General features: G+C 43.8%; 1 protein-coding gene across 1 annotated transcript in view; it reads right to left on the bottom strand.

The window, feature by feature from the left end:
* Positions 1-22,441, bottom strand: part of fam135b (family with sequence similarity 135 member B) — a 34,419-nt gene that overhangs the window by 3,945 nt on the left and 8,033 nt on the right. Inside the window, exons 3-19 of the mRNA XM_084032061.1 lie at positions 21,060-21,139; positions 16,557-16,696; positions 13,750-13,820; positions 12,934-13,107; positions 11,904-12,030; positions 8,584-8,743; positions 7,918-7,967; positions 7,359-7,514; positions 6,153-6,226; positions 5,909-6,063; positions 3,877-5,824; positions 2,848-3,014; positions 2,521-2,612; positions 2,335-2,432; positions 1,206-1,357; positions 898-1,008; positions 251-364 (exon numbers count right to left, since the gene is read on the bottom strand). Of these exons, the coding sequence (XP_083888187.1) occupies positions 251-364; positions 898-1,008; positions 1,206-1,357; positions 2,335-2,432; positions 2,521-2,612; positions 2,848-3,014; positions 3,877-5,824; positions 5,909-6,063; positions 6,153-6,226; positions 7,359-7,514; positions 7,918-7,967; positions 8,584-8,743; positions 11,904-12,030; positions 12,934-13,107; positions 13,750-13,820; positions 16,557-16,696; positions 21,060-21,139 (3,869 nt within the window). The remainder of the gene's footprint in view (positions 1-250; positions 365-897; positions 1,009-1,205; positions 1,358-2,334; positions 2,433-2,520; positions 2,613-2,847; positions 3,015-3,876; positions 5,825-5,908; positions 6,064-6,152; positions 6,227-7,358; positions 7,515-7,917; positions 7,968-8,583; positions 8,744-11,903; positions 12,031-12,933; positions 13,108-13,749; positions 13,821-16,556; positions 16,697-21,059; positions 21,140-22,441) is intronic.

The following is a 22,441-nucleotide window of genomic DNA, read 5'->3' as shown; positions in this document are numbered from 1 at the left end:
CCCCTCAATCTTTAAACTAAGCTAAGCTAACCAAGCTGCTGGCTGTCGCTTATATAAACCTTGTAAAACACATTCATTTTTAAGAAGAATGTTGGCGTATCCACCAACGCTGTATCATGAAGACATGGTGGGTTGATGTAGGAGGTTGCTCCTGTCAGATTACCGAGACAATCTGAAGCATACTAACATTAGCCGCCATAGCCTGAAAGTAGCCCTGTTGAGAGTGAGGAGACTATACGTGATGACTGACCGGTGGTCCTGTCTTTGAGAGCGGTTTTGCACATCTCTATTCTGGCGGAGTGGAAAGGAACGTAGCGGTCCTGAGGAGATGCCACCAACACCACGTTCTTGAAGAAGTGGAGACCTAAAAGGACACCAAACAAAGAGTTAAGTGTGTGTGTGTGTGTGTGTGTGTGTGTGTGTGTGTGTGTGTGTGTGTGTGTGAGTGAGAGAGAGAGAAAGACAGAGGAAAGGAGTGAATTGGTTGTAAAACGCAGAGTACAATCACAGAGTACAATGACAGGCTTGATGCGATAAAGCGGTGCTTTTTCTCAAGTCTCCCGTCAGAGTGCTTTTAAGAGAGTGCGCTGGTGGGTTTCCAATGACAGGGTTTGGATCATTTTGTCAGGCAGCCGCAGCTCTGGAGGGGTAAAATAGTGTTTTCAGGCTTATCTTCTTGGAGCCTGTGTGACAAACGACTGCTTTGTTCCACTCAAACAGTGGGGAGGCCTCTCACAGGCCTTTTCGCAGCTCGCCGGCGGGGCGTCGGCGAGCTGACGCGTACAGAAATTTGACAAGATGACAACGTTCTCACCAACGTTTGAATAGACTGCCTTTCAAGAAATAGTGTGCAGCGCGGTGGCAGTCCATACGCTGTCGCTCTCTTTCACACAGTACCTGGTTTCTGACTCAGGAGATAGAGGAATGTTTTCCGCGGATCGACGTGATCTCTGAAGGTGAGCTGCAGCAAGGATCCCGACTTCTTCAGCTTCTGCATTAACCACAGACCTAAGCAACACACACACACAATCAGGACCCTTCTTTCTGAACACCCTGCATAAAGCAGAACAGTATGACTGATATTCTTGGATATAAAATGCTGCTGAGGAGCACAAAACCTTGAAATGCATGGTTGTACATTATTGTAAATACAGCACATCTGCAGCAGCACAGCTGCGAGGTGGCGGCGGCGGCGGGAGCCTCACCTGTGCTGACCAACGTGCTGTTGTTGTACAGCGTTCCCAAATGTGGGCCGGACAGCGAGAGGAAAGTGTGCAGTCTGGGCAAATAGCAGCGGAAGCGAGGCCTCGTCAGCACGGAGCGGATGATGACGTTCCCCAGCGAGTGGCCGATGAAGCTGTTGGCCGAAAGACAAACAACTTTAGGGCGAGGTAAACTTGCAACCGCGAGTGGGCGGCTGGGAGAACGGCGCCTCCAACACTGCTGACCTACGACACTGTGCAATATCGCATTATAGACACTGTGTGTGTGTGGGTGTGTGTGTGTGTGTGTGTGTGTGTGTGTGTGTGTGTGTGTGTGTGTGTGTGTGTGTGATTCAGCTCCAGCTGAGGCCGTTTGGAGATTTAAGCTATAACATTGGTAATTACAGAGAATTCATTAACTTGTTTAAATATCCTCAAAGGCAATGACAACTTAATGATACTAACATAGAGGACATACCATGCAAATGAATAGTCTTCCCAGCACTGGGAAATATTAGATTCATGAAGCTATATGTCTGTCACTTGGTTTAATTACTGTACTGTTATACAGCTTTACCCAAAATCCCTCATCGCCATGTGGGCTCCTTCTCATCTGTCTCCTACCGAACTAAATATAGAGGTAATGTGGAAAAAACCAGATGCTGTTGTGGCAGTCCATTGCTTTCGTCTTTGATACGTACACTCCGGAGACTAAATGCACAATAAAGAAAGTTAACAAACTTGGGGAGAAACTCTTACAAAAAAAAAATGAATTGCCACATTGAGGGCAATTAGGCGGGAAGATGAATAGCTTAATTTGATGGGGAACTAGGCAACACGCTGCTGCATAAAAGACTACGGTCCTTCAACGTATTGGCACTGTATGATAAGAGACTTTCATCCATTCTGTGCCGCTTATCCATTCTGAGCTCTTACAGTCTATATATTATCCTGAAATGGTGATTCTCATGAGTTAAGGCATTCATGTGGAGTCTAAGTACCAATGTGAAGTCTCTGCTGCCATCTGCTGTCCTATATTGACGATTGCCCCAGTGTCTGGCTTTGCCTCAAACAATCCGAATCGATCAAAAAGGTGCATGTAATTCGTATAATTGGATGTGAATAAACTGACCTTATCCTGCCGATGGTGAGATTGTACAGCTGGATGTGCTGAATGATCTCGTCCAGCAACCTGTCCGTCATGGTGTCGAAGTCTGCAAACGTGTCGGTCTGCGTTTGGGAGAAAGGAAAAGAGGCCTTAAAGCAGCTTTTCGGTGAATGTGACGGTACCGTGTTGGCCGTCACCTGCGTGACGTACCTGGTTCCTTTCGGACATGAGGAAGTCGAGCCTGGATCCCGGCAGTCCCAACTCAATGAAAGTCTTCACCAGCCGGAGGTCTGCGCTGTTTCCTGGAAGCAAAAGAGGAAATTATACTCACGGTGTCTGGCTCATTAATCATTCAAGAGACACCTGGATTCAGTATGCACTGACTACATTGTGCAAAGTGATATGTTCTAAGTTTCTAGGCCAAGCCTATATTACATTTACAATGCTAATAGGGTTAAAAGATGTACAGTATGCTGGAGATGTGCCTATTTAATCACACAGTGGAATTGACCTGCAGTGAACTAGAACCAGACTTACCATCAAGCCCGTGGACACAAACCACGAGGTGTATGCCATCATCAAACTCCTCATCGTCCTCCTCGGGGGGAAAGTAGGGCAGATCCGACGCCAGGAGAGGCAAGTCGCTGTACCAGCCGGCCTGGAAGCTCAATTCTTTGAGCAGCTCTTCTTTGGCTTTATAGAAACTGGAGAACACAAGAGATTATATCCTGTAAATTAGCAATACACCGAAAAAGACCTTTCCAGTAATGTGCGAAGACAAGCAAATATTGTGCAATCTTAAAGTGCTGATCTAAGATTTCATTTTACAGAAAAGTTCGCCTCACAGACTTTACAAGTGTTTTAAGTTTTATTAGCCTGTCATCCCGCCAGGTTACAGACTTCAGCCGTGGAGGAGTCAAAACAAATCCGATTCCAGCTCCTGTGCTTTCAGCTAATCGTGATGGATTTGTCTGCAACCCTTTGATGTGATTTAATACACTCAGGAGGCATTTCACCTCGTCTTGACTTCCCCCGCTTCATATTTGCCCTCACTTCATTTTGTTATGCTAGGGCTTTCCAAGCGTGAGTAACTGCCAAGCTACTGCACCAGATGTCAGCAGCCGTCTCCACATACCCATAAAACTGTGTGTGTTTTGGCCTTGTTTCCTGTAGTCGGTGTGGGTTATTTGGAAGATGGCCTGCGTTTCCTGAAACATTATTTAGCTTTTAGAAAAAGCATTATTCTCACCTGCCTGAACACAAATAACTAACGCAGCCTTAAAGCCCTACAGAAATGATAAAGGCCAAAACTTGTTTTTGCAGTCAAATCTCTGGAAAAAGGTGATTTAAAAAAAAAAAAGTGTGTTAAAGGTTGAAAGGAATGCTCCTTTAGCCTCTGATTGAAAGCTAAGCAGACAAGGACACTGGCACAATGTAAATAGAAATGCACTAGTAATGATAGCTAACGGTTTTAGAGCAAATTTAATAAGTTCAGAGCGCTAGGTGGCCGTTTGATTAACCAAAATGAACATGCTAACACTTAGCTTGGCTAAAACAGAAACTCACTTTAGCATCCGTTCATTGGTCTCGTCATCCATGTTCAAGGGATTGAGCGACGATGAGGAGATGATGCCGAAGGAGCCCAAGGGCTGATGGGTGATGGGTGAGGTAGCCTGACGAGTGGACATACCACTGATGGAAGGGGAGTCTCTGAGAGCGGAAGAAAATGGCAGGCAGGTCGGGGCGCAGGAAACTGACATGTTCACCACCTCCACCATCTTCTTATTCACGAAGGCCAGCCCAGAGTTGGGGATCTTCGAGGGCTTGGTCTGGCAGTCCAGAGGCTCGTTGTCCCTGGACGACATCCCATTCATGTCAACAGGTGGTGCGATGTCATTGGCTACTAGCCCCGTCAGGTCACTCGGCCTCTGTGTGGCGGTTCTGTTGGGGAGCTCATCGGTGTGTTGAAGCCCTAGAGGCGATCGGGAGGGATCTGGACACTTCCGGACACTAAGCAGTTCACTCTGATGGAAACTTTGGCAATGGTCTCCGGTGGTAATTCCCTCCTGTGCTTCGGCACTTTTGTGCACACTTGGTTTGTTTCCACAGCTGCAGGGCGCTGCTTCTGTTTCAACGAGATGCACATCGTCTTCTGAGGCGCTTACTCCACTGATGTGCGTTTGATGGTTCATAAACTCCCCCTGGCTGCCAATAACCGCGCTTTCCTTCACATGAGGGCTCCCTACGGACTCTTGTAAAAGCTGCACTTCAGACACACCACTTAACGCTGACTCGGCTCTGTATGTCTTTGACAGGTTCTGAGGAGGGTTTGACTTTTCACAGCTAATATTGTCCTTGAGAATGTGGCCAAGATTTGTGGTTGGGTCTAACAGAGATGATTCAGATGGCTCTGAATCCAGGTTGCTGTTCGAAGAAGAGCAGTTAATCTTCGGTATATCTTGGTGTTGCAGTAAGCTCTGGGTGTCTGTTTCCGGGTTGAGCAGCACATGGTCGTCCTCGGTGTCTTCGGGGCTGCTTATCTGTGGCGCAGAAACCGACTTGGTCAGTTTGCTGAGCTGCCTCTGCTGCTGGTCCTCCTCATAGGGCAGGGAGCTAATGGAGGTGAGCGAGGCCTGAATACCTCCACTTGGGAGGCTGCCATTACTCTCCATCTGCAGGCCTTCCAGGGAGCTGCGGTGGACCGGGTGGCGACACTCTATTTGTTGTGGGATCTCCAGTTCGCTGGAGAAGTCCAGAGGAGGTTGGCCTCGCAGCACAGGCTCCAGGGGCCAGGCCACCGAGCTGGGCTCGCTCTCAATACCGGAGTCCGAAATAACCGAGGACGAGCGCTTCATGATCTTGGAGCCGGCCAGGCCTCCACGATGAGTCATCTCTTTTCTGAAATCACCGGTGAAGAGAGGTATGACTGGATGAGCACACGCGGTGATGAGAGGAACATCCTCACTCTCATCATCCATGGAGTGATTTAATGGCATTGCAATATCCGACTCCTCTTCAAGGTTGTCACTCACTGTTGCATTGCTGTCATCACAAAGTGGGGCGGTGTTTTCTGTTACATAATGAGACTCATCACTGCTGTTGTTGGAATCAACGAGGGGATTGTGGTTTGAGGGAAGAACCAGGACACATTCTCCTCTACGTGGATCCACATCACAAGGTTTAACTGTAATGTACCTCCGGTCCGGATCACAGCTCTCCTGAACTTCTGTCTCCTTTGGTTCCTTCAAGTCTTCTGCCTCTGCTAGAGAGGGTTCAGCACTGCCCTCGGTAAGAATCACGTTCTGGGTACTTCTGATGTCGATGCTGGTCTTACTCTGTTCTGCCATGAGTGAGACATATGTAGGTAGGTCCATGCAATCATCACTGTCCAAGGGATCCTGGGGTATTGCTGGTGATCTGTCTCCCTGGCTGTTTGCAGAAATACCATTGGAATGAGCAATGGCGGGGACTGAGTTGGACTCCCCAACGGTGGTTGGCACATGTGATACCCACTCTGGAAAGACAAGGGTATTGCAGTAAGACTTTTTTGTCTTGATGAGGAAAAATTGGTTATTGGATGTAAATGCAATATTATTACCTGTTTGAGGAGACTCCACATATCTGTCCTCAAAGATGATGGGCAGGCTGTTCCAGTCTCCATCGATGTCCAGGCACTCAACAGGTAAAGGAGGCATCTTGGTCAGGTAGTCCGAGCTCCGCACTTCTGCAGCTATCTGGCCGTGTCTGTTGATTCTGAATCGGCAACATATGATATGATAAATATTCACTTCTCTCTATTCATACAGTGAATTCTTACTTTTCCTGAGAAGGCTGACACTTACAGTTCCTCTTGAAAAGTCAGAGATAGCTCTTTGGGGTGTTCGGTGAAGAAGTATGCCTCTGAGAACCTCCTGACCTGGTGTTTCCAGAAACGGACAAAACAGTTTTCAACAGTCAGTCACAAGCTTGATCACACAACACTTTCTCCGTCCTCAGCTCCAATTAGAAATGCATCATCCCTGAAAGGCAGCCACTGTGACAGGCAAATCACCAGGAACACTATTTCTGGTGTATTTTCACCCCACAATAATTACCGAACAAGTGTTAATTGAAATCCTAACTCCACTGGTGGGTGGAGGCATGACAGTGGCCCCTCGGGGTAATCGAATACCACAGCAAACATGTTCATTATTTTCTGACAACTGAGACGAAACAATGCCATATGAGAGGGCCTTGAGAGCTCCTCCGCTGTGAAGCTCGTATTCATATTAAACAGCGATAGCACAGAAATTGCATTGCAAATCACATTAGCTTGCTCTGCCGGCTCTAAGCCACCGAAGTCTCGAATGGCATCTTATCATTTCGATAATTCCCCATCTTCGCTACTTCCAGAGTTTGATCAGTTTAAGTCATAAATCTTATCTTTGACTCATGATTCACATGAAACCCTTTTCCTGGTTTCTTCCTCATCACAGCTGCTTTGAATGTTGTTTGGACTCTTTTTGGATCATCCCAGTGAGGTCAAAGGGGATTTTATTTTTAATGGATGAAATCATGTTTACGATCATATAGCCTAATATCAATAAATAAATATAAACCATTTCATAATGATTATAATTGTATGTCTTTATTTTAATGGCTTCACAACAAGTGATTTGTTGCATGCCTTAAGGAGCTGCTTAAAGTGAACAAAATGTATGTTTTACTCATTTTAGATCACATCCCTCGTCATATTGTGCACCTTTTCTTTTTTTTTATTAAAATGTGACGCATGCTTACACCAGATATTAATGACTCATGCTCACACCAGCTACCAATTTCAACCATTGATATCATGACATCCATCTATGAATCTGCACCCACGACTCCTCACAGAGCGAGTGAAGGTCGAGAGCTCTGACTGCACTGAAGTATTTTTAGATTTTGGCTACGGAGGATATAAATAGCTGAATTTAAAGATAGCAGCACTATTTCGCTGTGATGTGGAGATTATGTGGCCTCAGACAGCGCACCGTACGAGCACGCCTTTGATGGAGTGACACTCTCACCCTGAGCGTGTGGTGCTCCTGGGCCAGATAGGAGAGGATGTGGGGGTTGAGCACAGCGGCCTCCAGGAAGTGAGTCCACAGGGCCGCCAGCTGGGAGCAGAGCTGGCTCACGTCCCTGCTGATCTGCTCCGCGACCCTCTCAGGGTCTTCCTGCAGCTGACGGGGGGGGCAGAGGTCAGGGGAAGAAACATCAGTCTTCCCAAAATACAGCTTTCTATTCTAGGATCCCCGGTTTTCCTCGCCAACGTATTTATACCTGCAGACAATGTGTGTGGCCTGATTTACACGTCTTCTATCATCGTAAGACAACCTGTGGTCAACTCATACACTTGGACTCATACCGTTGTTTTAGATTTACTGTTCCACATATTTTCAGTAAATCCAAATGATTCTTGTGTTGGTTAGCATGTCAACAACTTCTAAATTTAAAATGATAAAGTAAAAATACGCAGCATCAACCATAACAATGTGGATGTACGGATGTAATAATAGAATCCTAATCAGAGCGACTCCACCACACGAAGCTCGTCTTCAAGCTGTAACAAGTGAATGAACGTACCTGTAACTCTATTGTGAGCTGATTTAAAGTTTCTTCTACGGGCAGCACGTCTGTGGAAAGACAAGTGTGTACGGAAGAATTTAAACGAGGTAACAACTGAATTAATAAAAGATAATCAGCTATATTTTTACTTTGAAATTAAGACCAATTTAAAAATCATGAATAAAAACACTTTACTTTGTCCAATAATCTTTTGGACTGACGACTGAAAGTAAAAGAGATTAGAAACTAAATGTAATCAAATAAATTGTTAAAGGCTGTGAAATCAAATTGTGTAATTAATTACTCAAGTACAGTTTTGAGGTATTCTGAGTGTACTTTTTCAGGTACTTTACTCCACAGTTCAGTTTTCATCCCTAATAAATATACATAAAATATATAATGCATTATATAATATTATGTGATAATAATGTGAAAGGAGACAATATGAATGAGTACTCCCACTGGAAGTATATTTATATAATTTTTGATACATTCTTGTATTGCTTCTTTTGCTTAATTAAACAATGAATACTTCACCATTTCCTGGATTAATCTTTTTGTACATGAAGAACAAATACTTTAATTTAAAAATGCTGCTTTAATAATGGATTCATGCATTTTTAATTCTCAATCAAAGTTTAATTAAGACAACATTTTTAAGGCACCAGGATTAGGATTGGTCACCTGAGTCCAGTGGAGTCTGCTGGAGCTGTGGGATCTCCTTCATCAGTGCGGTGTGGTAGGAGTGCAGGCCCCTGTGAGCCACCAGCAGGAGGCGACAGAGCCTCCGGTGAAGCGTGTGAGCCCTCTGCAGGCAGTTTTCACTGGGCACATAAAAGCTCCCCTGCAGAGGAGACACGGAGGGAAATGTCAGCTTCTATGTAGGTCAGGAGTCACCTCTCAGAAAACCGGCCTTCCTTAATAACAGACACGCACACACATACTTGACATTTATAGTTCTTTGGTATACAACGGCGACAGCTGTACGGGCTCCACGCATGACCTGGTGTTAAAAGTGAGCTGGTTTTCTGAATGGGGGAACGGGATAAGATAATGACTCGGAAGATCTGAAGATAAACGGCCCCTAAACACAGCGTGCTGCCAGCCGTAAAAGCTGATCAATACGTGCACGTGGCCCGGGGAGGATGTAACGCATCCCTGCTCGCACCCTTAAAAGTTCACAAGGCTAGGAAGTCCACACGGAAGGCAAGGCGCCAGTGATTCTCTGGGGGGCTTCATGAAATAATAAAAAGGAAGTTGAATGACAACTGAATGTATAAAAGTCTAAATACAATTAAACATCCAACGGTGCCAAGTGAGGTACGAAGCTAAAGGCAGGAAAACTTAATGAAAAGAGGAAAAGTCAGGTTCAATCTCCTCTAGTTGTGTTTGCTGTAATATGGGCCGTTCTTCCAGCAGATGGCTCTCTAACAGTGCAGTAGAAGTATTAACTGGAATGCCTTGATACTACAATCACATCTCATGTATCTCCTGAAGTATACATGCCCTTCTATCCAAACAGCTATCATTGTAAAGCCTCAGACATCGTAATAACGATCCGGGGAGCCTCGAGTGTGACCAGCTCTTCCCTCCCTCGTCTGTTGGTCCCTGACCTGAGATCTCCTCGTGGTCCGGGTTGTTTTGGCAGCGCCGGTTTGCGGCTCTGAGCTTTTGAAAAGGCCTGTAAATGCATGAATATCTGGGGGATGCACTGCAATTTTAGCCCCCGGCGAGTCTCCGGCCCTATCATCATACCTGTACGTGCTCTGTAATTGCAGCCGTGCTGTATACCCCGAACCAGGAAGGAACATCTGTATGTTTACTTTCATAATTCTTCCTTTTTTAACCTTCATAGAGGCCTGCCTGGATCAGCCTGCCAATGAAGGGGAAAAATAGCTATTTTTTCAGTATGAACTTGTAATTATCCTAAAAGCATAGTTTCTCTAGATGTTTGGGATGTTCTTCAGCTACAGTTACATGCGTCTGACGTGAGAATGTGCTTTTACAACTCGACATCGCGGTGCGTTTACTGGTATCTCGCCGTCTAATCGCTGCTGTTGACAGAGATGTGTATACAGAAGAGCTTCAAAAGGACGAGAACTCCTCGGGTGTCTCACTTCTAACTATGGGATGGAGGATAGAGGATAATATGTTATAAAAACAACCCAATCACAGTAAGATGACCGTTTGTGGTGATGATCATAAATATCGACTCCAGTGACCTGAAAACGCCGTCTAGCTCGATATCATGGTCGTAATATATTATCCTTTCTTAATGCAGGGAGACCTTATGATTTATCATTCTATTTCTTATTATTTGTTTGGTTTTCACAACAAAATAAACAGGATACTCTTGACATTAATTTTTCATATTGGCCCATGCCTACTTCTAACTTTTCTTATATGCTTATTCAGCTGATATCAATGGAAATCTACAACACGTGACTTTCTTTTTTTTCTTTTAAATATATAACAACATAACTGTTAGAGGAAATGCTGTGGTGTTAAGGGGGGAGTGCTGAAAACGTAGCGTAGCCGCAGGTAAAAAGCTCTAAATAAATAAAAGTGAGGCGTTCCGTGTGGATTTCACCTGCAGCTATGTGGTACGTGGCGCATGTGAACAGAACTCATTACCGTGATCAAACGAAGCCCCCCCGCTCGGCTAAACGCAGAGCTTATTAAAGTGCCCAGCTAGGGGTGGGAGTAAAAACCAGGAGGGGTGTTGGGGAGGGGGGCGGCCATGGCGCTCATTAAGATTTACAGTGTAGACTGTGGCGTCCACAGGGACCCCAGAGATGGATGCAATAAAAGGATGGAGGGAAAAAAATGTAACCCATGCTTTTTATAACTCCACACAAGTTGTAATGACGTGCAAACACAAGAGAAAACTAAAATACGAGATTGGCCTCATCAATAAAATCATGCAAGATGAAACGCAGTCAAGAAAAGCTTTATTTCTTTTGTTTATTTAAAAGGGAAAGTCCACAGCTTCTTAGCCGTACCAGAGTTAGCGATGAGCTAATTTACACCTGTAGTCCCTCGTGTGCATTGCATTGTGGGAGAAGAGAGTCCATTGACCAAAATCAACCACAGGTATACCGGCTGGCTTGATCTACTTTTTGCTGTCTCTTTTTTTCTGGGAACACAGAACATATCGGACCCAAAACGTTTCGCAATATGGATTTGGATCTTAATGCAATGCAATGTGATTGCAGTGCGATAAGTCGCTGTTCGACATCGATGGTGCTTCCACTGCATCGTTTATTTGTTGGAATTAAAGGGTTAAAATCATGAAGGAATACTATTATAGTGAGGGGGGGGGGGGGGGGGGGGGATACGATAATAGAAACAAAAATAGAATAAATCATATTGGCTGTGAGCCAGCAGGCGGTTAGCCTAGCCTAGTATTACTGTATACAGTTATAATGTAGTGTAACTGTATAATAATGTTGCTCCTATAAAGAAAGACTTGTGCTTTTTATGGTTAATAATCATGATAACAGTATTTCTCACTTCTGTCATCATGCAATCGTGCAGTCTGACTGTAAACGGGCACAAAGGCACGAGAGGGAGGTGGCGGACCCCATCACTTCCAGATGCTAAGCCCCGGGCCTACATGCCTGGGCAGGTGGGTTAATCAAAGCCACAGCACAGCACAGTAATAATCTCTGCATTGGCCTCTGGTCTTTAAGACTCCACGGAGCCCCCAACACATGACGGATTCATGGGGACAGGCAGGTCCAGGATTAGTAATCCAGATCAGAATGACTCTGAATCCTGTTGCTTCTGGGTGACATGCCAAAAAAACTCAATCTCGCCTAAATCCATCGGGCTCTGTCCCTAAAGGGAGATCACGTTTGCGTCATCGCTTGGCATTTAGCTGCTTGCTTACCGGGGGGGAGGGGGAAAAAAACAGACAACCGGCTCATTTTGAGACAAAACGGGCTGCGACCGTCTGTGACTTTCTAAGTGAACGCCGCTGAAGCGCCCAAAGGTTGACATACCTCCGAGATGACAGGCTTGCAGTAGCCAGCTCCGAACACGAGGTTCTCCACCGACATGGCAGACGGGTCGCTTGGGCTGTCCGGCGAGCCCCTCCCCAGCCAGGAGCCCTTCCCTGTACGTGCAAAACTGTGGAGACGAGACAGAGGACACAGCAGGGAGAAACCATGAGTGTGTGCGTGTGTGTGTGTGTGTGTGTGTGTGTGTGTGTGTGTGTGTGTGTGTGTGTGTGTGTGTGTGTGTGTGTGTGTGTGACAGGTAAGCTGCGTGGCGGGAGCTGCTGCTGCTCCAATCAATGGAGTGCTGCAGTAATCTATGTAATGCATGGATAAACACTGAGTTTACGATATCGACGGCTGATTTCATCAGATGAGTGTTTGGAAAGCTATCGTCTTTAACGGCTAACCGATACGCTCTGAATTCTGACGGCCAGAAACTAACAGGGAAGTGGAGAAAGTTCATTCATTTCGGTGTTGTGGATACATCATCTAAATTAAAAAGAAAGAGGTATTCATGTATTCTAAGTGACTTTTCAGTGAAAGTACACAATTGCTTAGCAACTGTAACTAGGCACGGCAGTCCTATGAACCTTCAGATATTTCTTCATTTGTTTAAACGGGGTACATTTACAGAGTTTGGAAGGTGTTTTAGCCTTACCAAAAGTTAAAAAATAAACACATTAATTAGTCATCTACTTCAACACCTTTAATCTTCTAATGTTAAAAGTAAAGAATCGAGCTAGCGTTAGCTTAATAAGACAATTCCAGCTGTCAAAGTAGACAGTTGGTGTAGAAATGAGAAGCTGCTTCTCTCCGTCTCAAATCGATGACCTGTTGTTTTAAAAACAAATGAAAAAATTCACATTGTTAATCTGCCTCTGGAAATGTGCCATACTGGATTGGAAAACTTGACAGGCATAGCAACAGTAACTAAGGAAGGCAAGATCCAACTGTCAGTCGGGTCCCTGATACCAGCCGATATTTGTGTGTAATTTAAGGATCTTTTTAATTGCAAAATCCTCATGATCTCCACCTGATTAGCGGCTGATGTAAGGCAACCAGTGAGGCGTGAATGGAGACGGAGATGACGGACAGGTGGAAGTAGTCGAACATGACGGGGACGTGGTGGTGGAGGCCTCTCCGCGGGTGGAAGTGGAGGCTGAGGGTCCGACTGCTGATCAACGGCACGGTCGCGATCTCGGCTAGCCTGAGGAAGAAACGGACCAACGACAAACAACACAGTTAATGTCTGTATGACAATGCTGCAGTGCTGATGATGCAAAACAAAGTGCAGCTAAACCAAATGATTATTTATAAGGATGTGTAGCTACATTGGCCTTGCAGCTATAAAAACACAAATCGTTGAGAAAGAGTCTAGACTGGATCGGATATTCTACAGTTAGAAAGACTGAAGAAAAGCAACCAGTGCCCATGCTATTATATAAGGAGCTCCAGGACTCCTGAGTGCTATATATTTACACAGGTATGAGGGGAAACTATGAATTAAAAATTTAAAAACACACAAACACGACCCTAATCTCCGCTAATGTGCAGCTGCGAGCCAATCTTTTTTTCGCCATATGCAAACGCAAAAACTCCCCATTCTCCTTCCCTTTGTTCCAAGCACACGGACAAATCACAGTAATCGTGTATTGCCAGCACAGAAGTTGTGATCAGGTGCTTAAAGAGATGGCGATGAGCCAGAGGACATAATAGCCCTTATTCATGCCTAGTTTGCATTCTCACTCTTGCATAAAAAGCTGCACAAGGGAACAGTCTGGCATTTTCTCCCTCCCTCTCCCTCCCAAACACACAAACACACACATTGTTCAGTTGCTCAAACACCTACTGTTGCTCGTTGTCGGTGAAATGAAGGTCCAGCTTCAACTGGAAGTCCACCTCACTCAAGGCTTCCTCCACCTGTAACACATCGGTACGGGAGTGTTGTGAATACATGAACACAATGAAAAGGTGTTGGTTGACAGAGTCATGGAAACATACTGAAAGAGAACAAATCATTTCCGCCTGAAGAAATCTACAGAATGGAAGGTCCAACGCTCAGTGACATAGATTTATTGATATGGCCAACAACATAATTGTTGAAATTGCAAGCCTCACGTGCCAGATAACTGGGGGAAATTCCTCGTGGCAATTAACGGATGGCTCGTGTTCAGCAACTCGAGACTCATGATTTGACTTCATTGACCTGCAAGTTAACTCATACCAGAAACACTGGGCTGTAAAGGCACATGATACTTTATATGATTTATTTAATTGGCCATCCTTTTCTGTATGATGACTTTATTGAAAGCAGCCAAAAGTACCGCAGGTATCTAGGATGTTATCCAGGTACAATGTGACTGAAGACCCATCAATTCATATCTTTATCTGAAATAATTTGCTAAAACAGGTGTGTAAAACCAAAAGACCAGCCCATAAAACATGAAGAAACATCCAGGTCTTCACATGTTCCTCCAATTGTCATAGTAAATGTGGTGTGTTGGTGGAGGATAGAGACATCCGATAGGTCATTCAAAGTCTCCCATGGGTGGTAAATTGTGAATTGGGAACAGAATATGACTCACACCATCTTTATATTCAAGCAATCACACTATTCAGCCAGTTGTACCCTTCAAAGTAGCATTTCCATTTGTTTTTATCCAAACTCCTTTTGTTCCATCACTCAAGTGTGTGTCTTGTAACATGAAACGCCGAATCACTGAAGAACATGATGGACATTAACACGATATACCTGTATGATGTAGAAGAATACGGCCCCATGCTGTTTTGAAATGCTGATTTAGTTCTTTTTAATGCTGTGTGATCTACAACCACTGTTCCCGCATTTCTTTTTAATCCAACCTCCTGTTCTAATCGCGTGTTCAAAGAGCCATATAATACCCCGCTTTATGGAAATAGACTTTGAATTTGAAAACCAAAGAGGAAAAACAAGAAAAGGTATGAACAAACTACAAAGGCCGGGGGGGCCACGAGTGGAGTCGTTTGAAGATGGAGGTGCAGCGTTGCTAATTAGAATAGAACAGCTCGTTCCTCTCTTTCCCTGTTTGTCTGAAACACACACACACTGTACAAACATACAAGTCTTTGCAGGTCTGTCCGTTTTATTGACGGTCGGATTGATTGAGCGTACATACACGAGGGGAAATGAGGGGCTATTTCTGTCCGTGCTATCTGGAGCTGCGAGCGGCAGATAACCTCCGGAAGGTTAATGAGCGGAGAGCCTTCGGGAGGGCTTCCAGTTGAAATGTGATACGCCTTCAAGCTCAGTCCGTCTCCACACCTCCACATCTACGATCTAATGAAATCTGCTAAAATTAGGAGTCGGAGAGAAAATCCACATTCTGAGCGACGGTGCTGGGTGATGTCAATGTGAGAGCTCTGGCCATTATATGGATGATTAGCTTCAAGCGGGGGAGGGGGGGCATCTTTACTCCCCCATGTCCCAGGCCTCCAAGCCTGTCTGATCAATTTGAGCTCCGGTGGGTCATGAAAAAAACAGGCAAGAGTGGATTTTTTGGGGGGGGAGTTTCGTCCACGGTGCAACCGTAAAGGACAGCACGTCGATAACGTTCCGGCAGGTCTTACATGTCCGATCATTTCAAGGGAATGTGGGCGGTCCCGTCAATTAAAGCATGTTGATTCAAAGAGGCACCGTTGTTGAACCCGATAACCTTCATACTGTCTTTGTGTCTAGAGTGGTTCGGACTGAGAAAGGAGTACCGTACATCAGAATAAATATAAGGTGTTTTTTGGGCATCAGGGACAGTCTTCCTTAACCTTTCAGCAACAATATTTCTGGTTAAAAAAAGTAATTTCCAAGACCGGATTGGGACCCGTTGGCAGATCCAATCTCGACGAATGTCATTTGTTAAGAGTTCTTCCCTTCTCTTTAAGGGCTTCACTTTTATTTGTGTGCCTGTATTTGCTGGTTTCCTGAGGGAGGGGCTACGTTGCGTTAGAGAAGCACAACGATCAATAGTTTTCATTCTGGGGGGTCAGACTCTGAACCATCCACAAGCTTGAAAGAAAAATAAATCTGAAGGATGGAAGAGCGAGCGAGTTATTTTTTTCTGGTCCAGACTGCTAAAAAAAACTAAACTCAAGGAAACATCACTCTTAGGTAACAAAACCCAACAGGCAATAGTGTGTTTAAGTGTGTAAAACGGAAGAAGATGAACGAGAATAGATGTAAACGTGACTGCGGGCGATATGATGAAGAAAACAGACGTCCATCTCTTCTGCTCAACACATTCAGCCAGCAGGCGACACAAACTCTCATTCCCGCCACTTTTTTTAGCAAAATTACTTCTTAATTACAGCGTCGTGTTAGATTTCGGCTTTTAATTAGCCGGCTCAAATCTCTGTGTTGTGAAAAGAAAGCGTTGTTTGTTTCAGACTGTAGCGGCCGGGATGATAAAACGCATTAATTAATGGCCTTTTAATTCAACTATCACAGCTATTTTCACTGTAATTATCCGTCATGCATTTTACAGTGAGGCTACAGATAAAACGCCAGCAGCCAAATGGCATTCCCCATTATCTCAACACGTGTGTGTGTGTGTGTGTGTGTGTGTGTGTGTGTGTGTGTGTGTGTGTGTGTGTGCACATACACCAAATGTCACCAGCATGACTCACCCGTTCTCCGTCCAATAGCAGGTGGACTTTGAAGTTCATGCAGTCGTTGACCGTGATCTCCTCGTTCCTGTAAAGGATCTGGAATATCCGGCTGAAGACGGTGCCGTCGTGAACGCCCGCCGAGCTGAAGCTGCATTCTCCTGATGTGGAGACACAACGACGACAACAACGTGCACGATTAACACAAAACGGCAACATCGGCTCGTTGCTACGAAACTGTAATGATAACATGATTTCACTGAGAATCATTTAAAAAGCCAGAAACAAAACGAAGCCTTTCATTTGGCAACGGATAGTTGCCGTGTTGACATTTTGGTGTGCTGGGGTTGCTGGGGGATCTGAGTGTGTATTCAGATCTGGAAACATGTGCTAACATTTGTATTACGGTTCTAACTCTATGTTTTATTTGTCTTTTTTTTGTTAATCACAGGGAATATCAGTTAAGGCAAACGTCCGATAGAGTTTGGACCTTTTAGTGATCCATTTAGACGCCACGTTTAAGATCCAAAGGGTTTATTATCATATATGCACCGGAAAGAAACCACAAACATGCTAAAAGGAAAGAAAGGCTTCATCAAACAAACATCTAGGCGATGAACAAGATATATATATTTTTTTATGACCAACCTATATAAGTTTCAGAAACCTTTTGGGGAATACCTTTCCTTCCTGGAGACAGATGAGATTTATTACCCTCATATCCGTCTAACATGAAGCTCCAGCCTGTGTCCACTCAGTTTAGCATAAAGGCTGGAAGAACAGGGGGAACCTCTTCAACGTCTCCCATGATGCAACCTGGCTCCCCTGCTGAGGTCTTTGAACGCCCCCTGGTTCTCACCGCGGCCTCCCCCCCCTAGAAAACGCTGTCACTGTCCTCCCAGCATCCATCAGCCGGGATGATGGGTGAGCGTGGAGCGACGTGGTGGATGTGTTTGGTTTCCCCATCAACTACTTAAACAGTGCAGGAATTAATTAACAATTGACTTGTGAAGGAACTGAAGGAGTTATTATGATTCCGTTTGTTATTTTTAGAACACAAACGCATCTTGAAAACTCATGAAACTTGACACACACATATATAATATACATATATATCTGATATAGGTGTTGATGAACTGACTCAATGGCAACCCTGAACACGTTTTCAAAGTAAAAGCTTCCCAACAGAAAGTCAGCTATTTTGATTTTACTGTGAAATGTGCATTTTTTCCATCAGTCGACCTCGTCTACCTGACACAAGTGATCCAACACCAGTAAAATATTACAACATTATTTCTACGCTTCTTGTTCTCTTTGGATATAAATGGGATTCAAATACATTTTAGTGCTGCCCATTCATGGTTACAGTGAGTTAAAACCACTTTTATGTACAGTGCAGCTCTCTCAGGGGGAGTTATCACATTAAAACCTGCTGTAAAGCTTTAGTCAGTGCTGGAAATAACGTGCTTACTGCGATGATCTCGGCCACCTTAAACACCAAAAGCACATTCTCTGACTTGAAAAGCCGCCGTGTTATTGTGCGTTGAATCACGGTCATTAAACGCTTCAGTCAAGTGTGTGGCGGGATCCTTCTACCCACAATTCATTTGTCTGGAGGGGCGCAGACAATCCAAATGTCAAGCATACACTTTTACAGAGCCGCTAAATGATTATTCGCGGCGTCTGTGATGATGAATGTGTTTCTGCTGTCGTGGCCGGAGAGCCGGTGCGTCGATGCTCAGGATTCCTGCTTCGTTTTGAGGTGTGCAGGGATTCAAACGTGACCTTGTGGAAGGAGCTGCAGAGGGGAGGGGGAGGGAAGGGCTGCGGGCTTTTCCATCACAATATGAATATGATGCCCGCTGTAATGCAAAGTGCTGCAGTGTTCAACAAATGTACTGTCAACCATGAGAATACAGGATGGTGGGTTATATATTATATTATTATGTGCTGCACTGGAATATGTCACTGTTTACCATTCCGATGCTACAAACCTGTATTCTCTGTAAAGTCGATATAGAAATAAAACAATGCACATATCAATAATGTGGAAAGTCAAGCCAATTAAGCCATTTACCCAGGTTGATGTGCACTAATAGGATTATTTCAATCATTTCTGAAATGTATATTTGCATTTTTTATGTGTTAAGATCAATATCGAGCTCACTTTTGTGTGTTAAGTATGACTGACGTCCTATCTTAGCGAACTATCTGTCTGATATGAAGAAAATATGGCACCCAAACCCTGAAAAGGCTGATTTATTTAATTGTTTTAAAGTCACGCCACCTGGATGTTGTTTGCGTTTCAGCTTTCAGCTCAGACTCATTCACAGATAATTCAGAAACAACGAGCTGAGGACACAACATTGAATTATTATTATCATCTTTACGTAAATAGTTTTACTGTGTTATTATTCATTTTTGGTCTAATATTCGTCCTCCGATTAGCTCCGTTTTGGTCTCCACCACCCTCGAAATAAATATCTAAACACTCAATGATAATGTATCATAAATGAAATCAATTATGTACATAGAAATGATCTCATTATGATAATCAAATATGACTTTCCTCTCCTCTCACCCTGCTCGTCTCCCGGAGAGTAAATCCTCCTGATTCCACTTTCAATGATCACATTTAAAAAAAAACCCACCATGATGTTAATTGTTTCTGTGATTGTGGGTTTTTTAATTAAGTATTTATTTTGCCAGTTGTGTCTAAACAGACAAAGCTTGGTCCCTCAATAAGAAGCAAATAAGCGCATTTCACATATTATTGAATCTAATTAGGCTGAAGAAATTCCACGTGATGCGGTGTTAATTAAATCTCTTCATATATTTGTGCTGCTGACTGACTCAAGGTCAGTTTAGACTGGATACTACCTTTAATAGGAACATGTATAAATAGTGAGTGTTGTGGTAACGGAAGCACGTTTGTCTGTTTACTGAAAGATGAAATAAAACCTCCTGCAGCTGGACGACACCCTCCTCCTCCTCAGCCGACATCATGCAAACCTGCACCTGCAGGACTCGGCAGCCGAAATAGACGAGAGCAGGACGACTGGACGGCTATTTTTAGCATCTCCACTGTCATCTATTAATATTTTTGGCTATTTAGGATTTCTCTCCATCCATCAACCAATGAAATCATGGAAATTCCTGTCACTGTTTGTGGAGAAAACACCCACAAATCAGCTGCCACGTCTCAGACAAGGACACACACACACACACACACACACACACACACACACACACACAGACTATTTAATAAACCTGGAGGCCAAAATCACCTCAATGTCCTCACAGAAACAGTAGGATAAACTGTCAGGATGTGGTCCCCACAAGCACAGCCAGATCTCTCTCTCACACACACACACACACACACACACACACACACACACACACACACACATGACAGGCTAAAAATAGCCATTATTACTGTGAATCAGGATTGCCAGTGAAAGGACTTTCTGCTTTGCCAGAAATCCAGATTTGAGGCTCGGTGCAGAAACACTGTGTCACCGCCGTGAATAAAAAAAGGAGGACACGTGAGGAATGTTTTACGATAGGAACCATCTGCACGTGATCGTATTTAGGAATGGATGTACGTAAAAGGCAGTGAGCATAAAGGGAAGTGCTGGTTTTATTCCCATCGCCCTTGTTGGGTGCATGTTTTATCTGCAGCCTTTTAATTAAGAAACAAAGCGTTTTAATGGAAGGTTCTCACATGTGAATAAGACGTTCTGGCCATAAATCAATATCATTTTAAATGTGTTCTGTTATTATTAGACCAGAGGGGAATATTCCTACTGGAGTACATGAAGTCCAATAGAGTTATATTTGTTTTTACAGCGTGTAAATATCTAGCTAGGATCGCCATATATTTATCAAGAAATTGATTTACATTTACAGAACGTCGTTAAATCATGTCACCATTTGGGTTTTTGGAATTTATTGGAGATTCTCTGCAGTCTTTAAATCCCAGGCGAGGTGGAGCCATACATTTCCCAAACACCACTCATTCTCTGACACATGGTTTTAAACGCTGGTACGACTGACGGAAAGACACCAACAGAACGGCTTAACTCTCTTAAAAAACATTCTTATTCTATTTACCTTCAATAAAACATCAGATTCTGGTGCGTTTCAGTGTAAATCCATTACACCTCAATAAGCAGATGTTCCAATATGTGACTGATTTATTGTGGCAGCTGTGGATTGTTCTATTTTGGGAAAACCTTGTCATGGACATTCTTTTTAATGAACACCTGAGTGTGAATGGTTGAGCCAGTGTAAGAAGATGTCTATATTCCACATGGAACTGTAAATTGATGCTTACATGTTCCAGTAAAGAGCAGTTCCTCCCATGTACTTTTACAACACTGTAGTAACAATAAGCCTTTTCACACAGACTTCAGAGACAAGCATGAACAACACAACTGGCAACCAATACAGCACATTGGCTTCTTATTTGTGTGTGTGTGTGTGTGTGTGTGTGTGTGTGTGTGTGTGTGTGTGTGTCCTGACCTGTGTTCTCCTGTGTTGTCACTATCAGCCTGTGGGGAACTCGAGGTGAGACCTTCAGCCCGGCTCGGACCTGGTAGAACCTGGGAGATAGAAAGTCAGTCACACGGAAAAACCAAAGATATAATAATAATAAACAAATTAAAAATTCAGTTTGAATCAGTCGGTATCTGATATTTAGCTCGTGGGTTAAAACAAATCACAGTAAAAAGATAACAAAGAGAAGAACAAACTAAACACCAACAACATGTTAAAGATGTAAACTAAATATAATATGACAATTTTTCCAGTTGTGTTTTTCTTGTTAACCATCTCAAATGTTACGTAAATTATAAATTTACAGTCCTAAATGGTAAATTTCCTCGCCGTGGGATGAATGAAGGATTATCATATCTCATTTTAAATATAATCCAGTGTCTACATTGATTCTAATATGTTTAAGTGCTGTTGGAGATTAAAGCATATTTGATTGATTTTGGGGAAAATGCTATGAATATTAACATTCCCGTGCTCAGTGAGTCTAGACAGGAAACACAAGCTGCACGTTTTAATGTGAGGAAACAGGTTTCTGTGTTTAAACGTTCAGACAAATCGTTGTGTTCAACAACACTGTAGAAATGTGGCTGAATTATTGAACGGATTGTGTTCAAAATGGTTATTAATAATGTAAAAAAGGCATAATAACGTTGTTCTACTCAAAGGGCTGTAAAGTAAACCGTACATAATATCTGATGAATGCTGAAAAGTCGTGTTCTTCAGAAGAATGAGAATATGGATGGGAGTTTTAAATCGCTGTGAGGATTATTTACACGACACTGGGAGCCAGGCGGCGATGGAAAGGTCACTTTGACAGTTTAAGTCAAAGCAGCTTCGTGTAAAAGCATCTCGTCGACGAAACCGCATGTCATCGCAACCGGCGCCATCGGACGCTTGACGGGGAAGAGCGCAGAGAGACGTTTTGAAGGTTGATGAATAAATAAGGGGGTGTTTGTGAAGGAAATAGGTCAACGGCGGTCAGAAACAAGTCCCAGAATCTCAGAATGTTTCCTTTCTAATGCAGCTACACATCGGAGACAGATCCTGGTAGAATGATGGAACTTATCAGTGCAGTTTCTACTTTTACTATAAAATAATCCAGCTGTGATTGGAGCGTCTGCAGCGATCGAAGAGGGAAGTGTGACGCTAACGCCGTCTCTGGAGATGCAGATTAAATCAGTGTTTTTCAATGTAATCAGTGTAAACACTCGAAACAGCTGCAGGTCCCCCAAAGGCTGGGGTTGATTTCATCATCATGACATCATGACATCATGACATCATGACATCGCCATGGTGACATGCACAAGATTCAAGAAACTCATTCTTTATTCTGCAGCGCTTCATCTTTA

This window comes from Eutrigla gurnardus (assembly GCF_963514095.1).
Source record: "Eutrigla gurnardus genome assembly, chromosome: 17".
NCBI lineage: Eukaryota > Metazoa > Chordata > Actinopteri > Perciformes > Triglidae > Eutrigla > Eutrigla gurnardus.
Note: the sequence above shows the minus strand (reverse complement) of the source record. Positions and strands in the feature narration are given on the sequence as shown.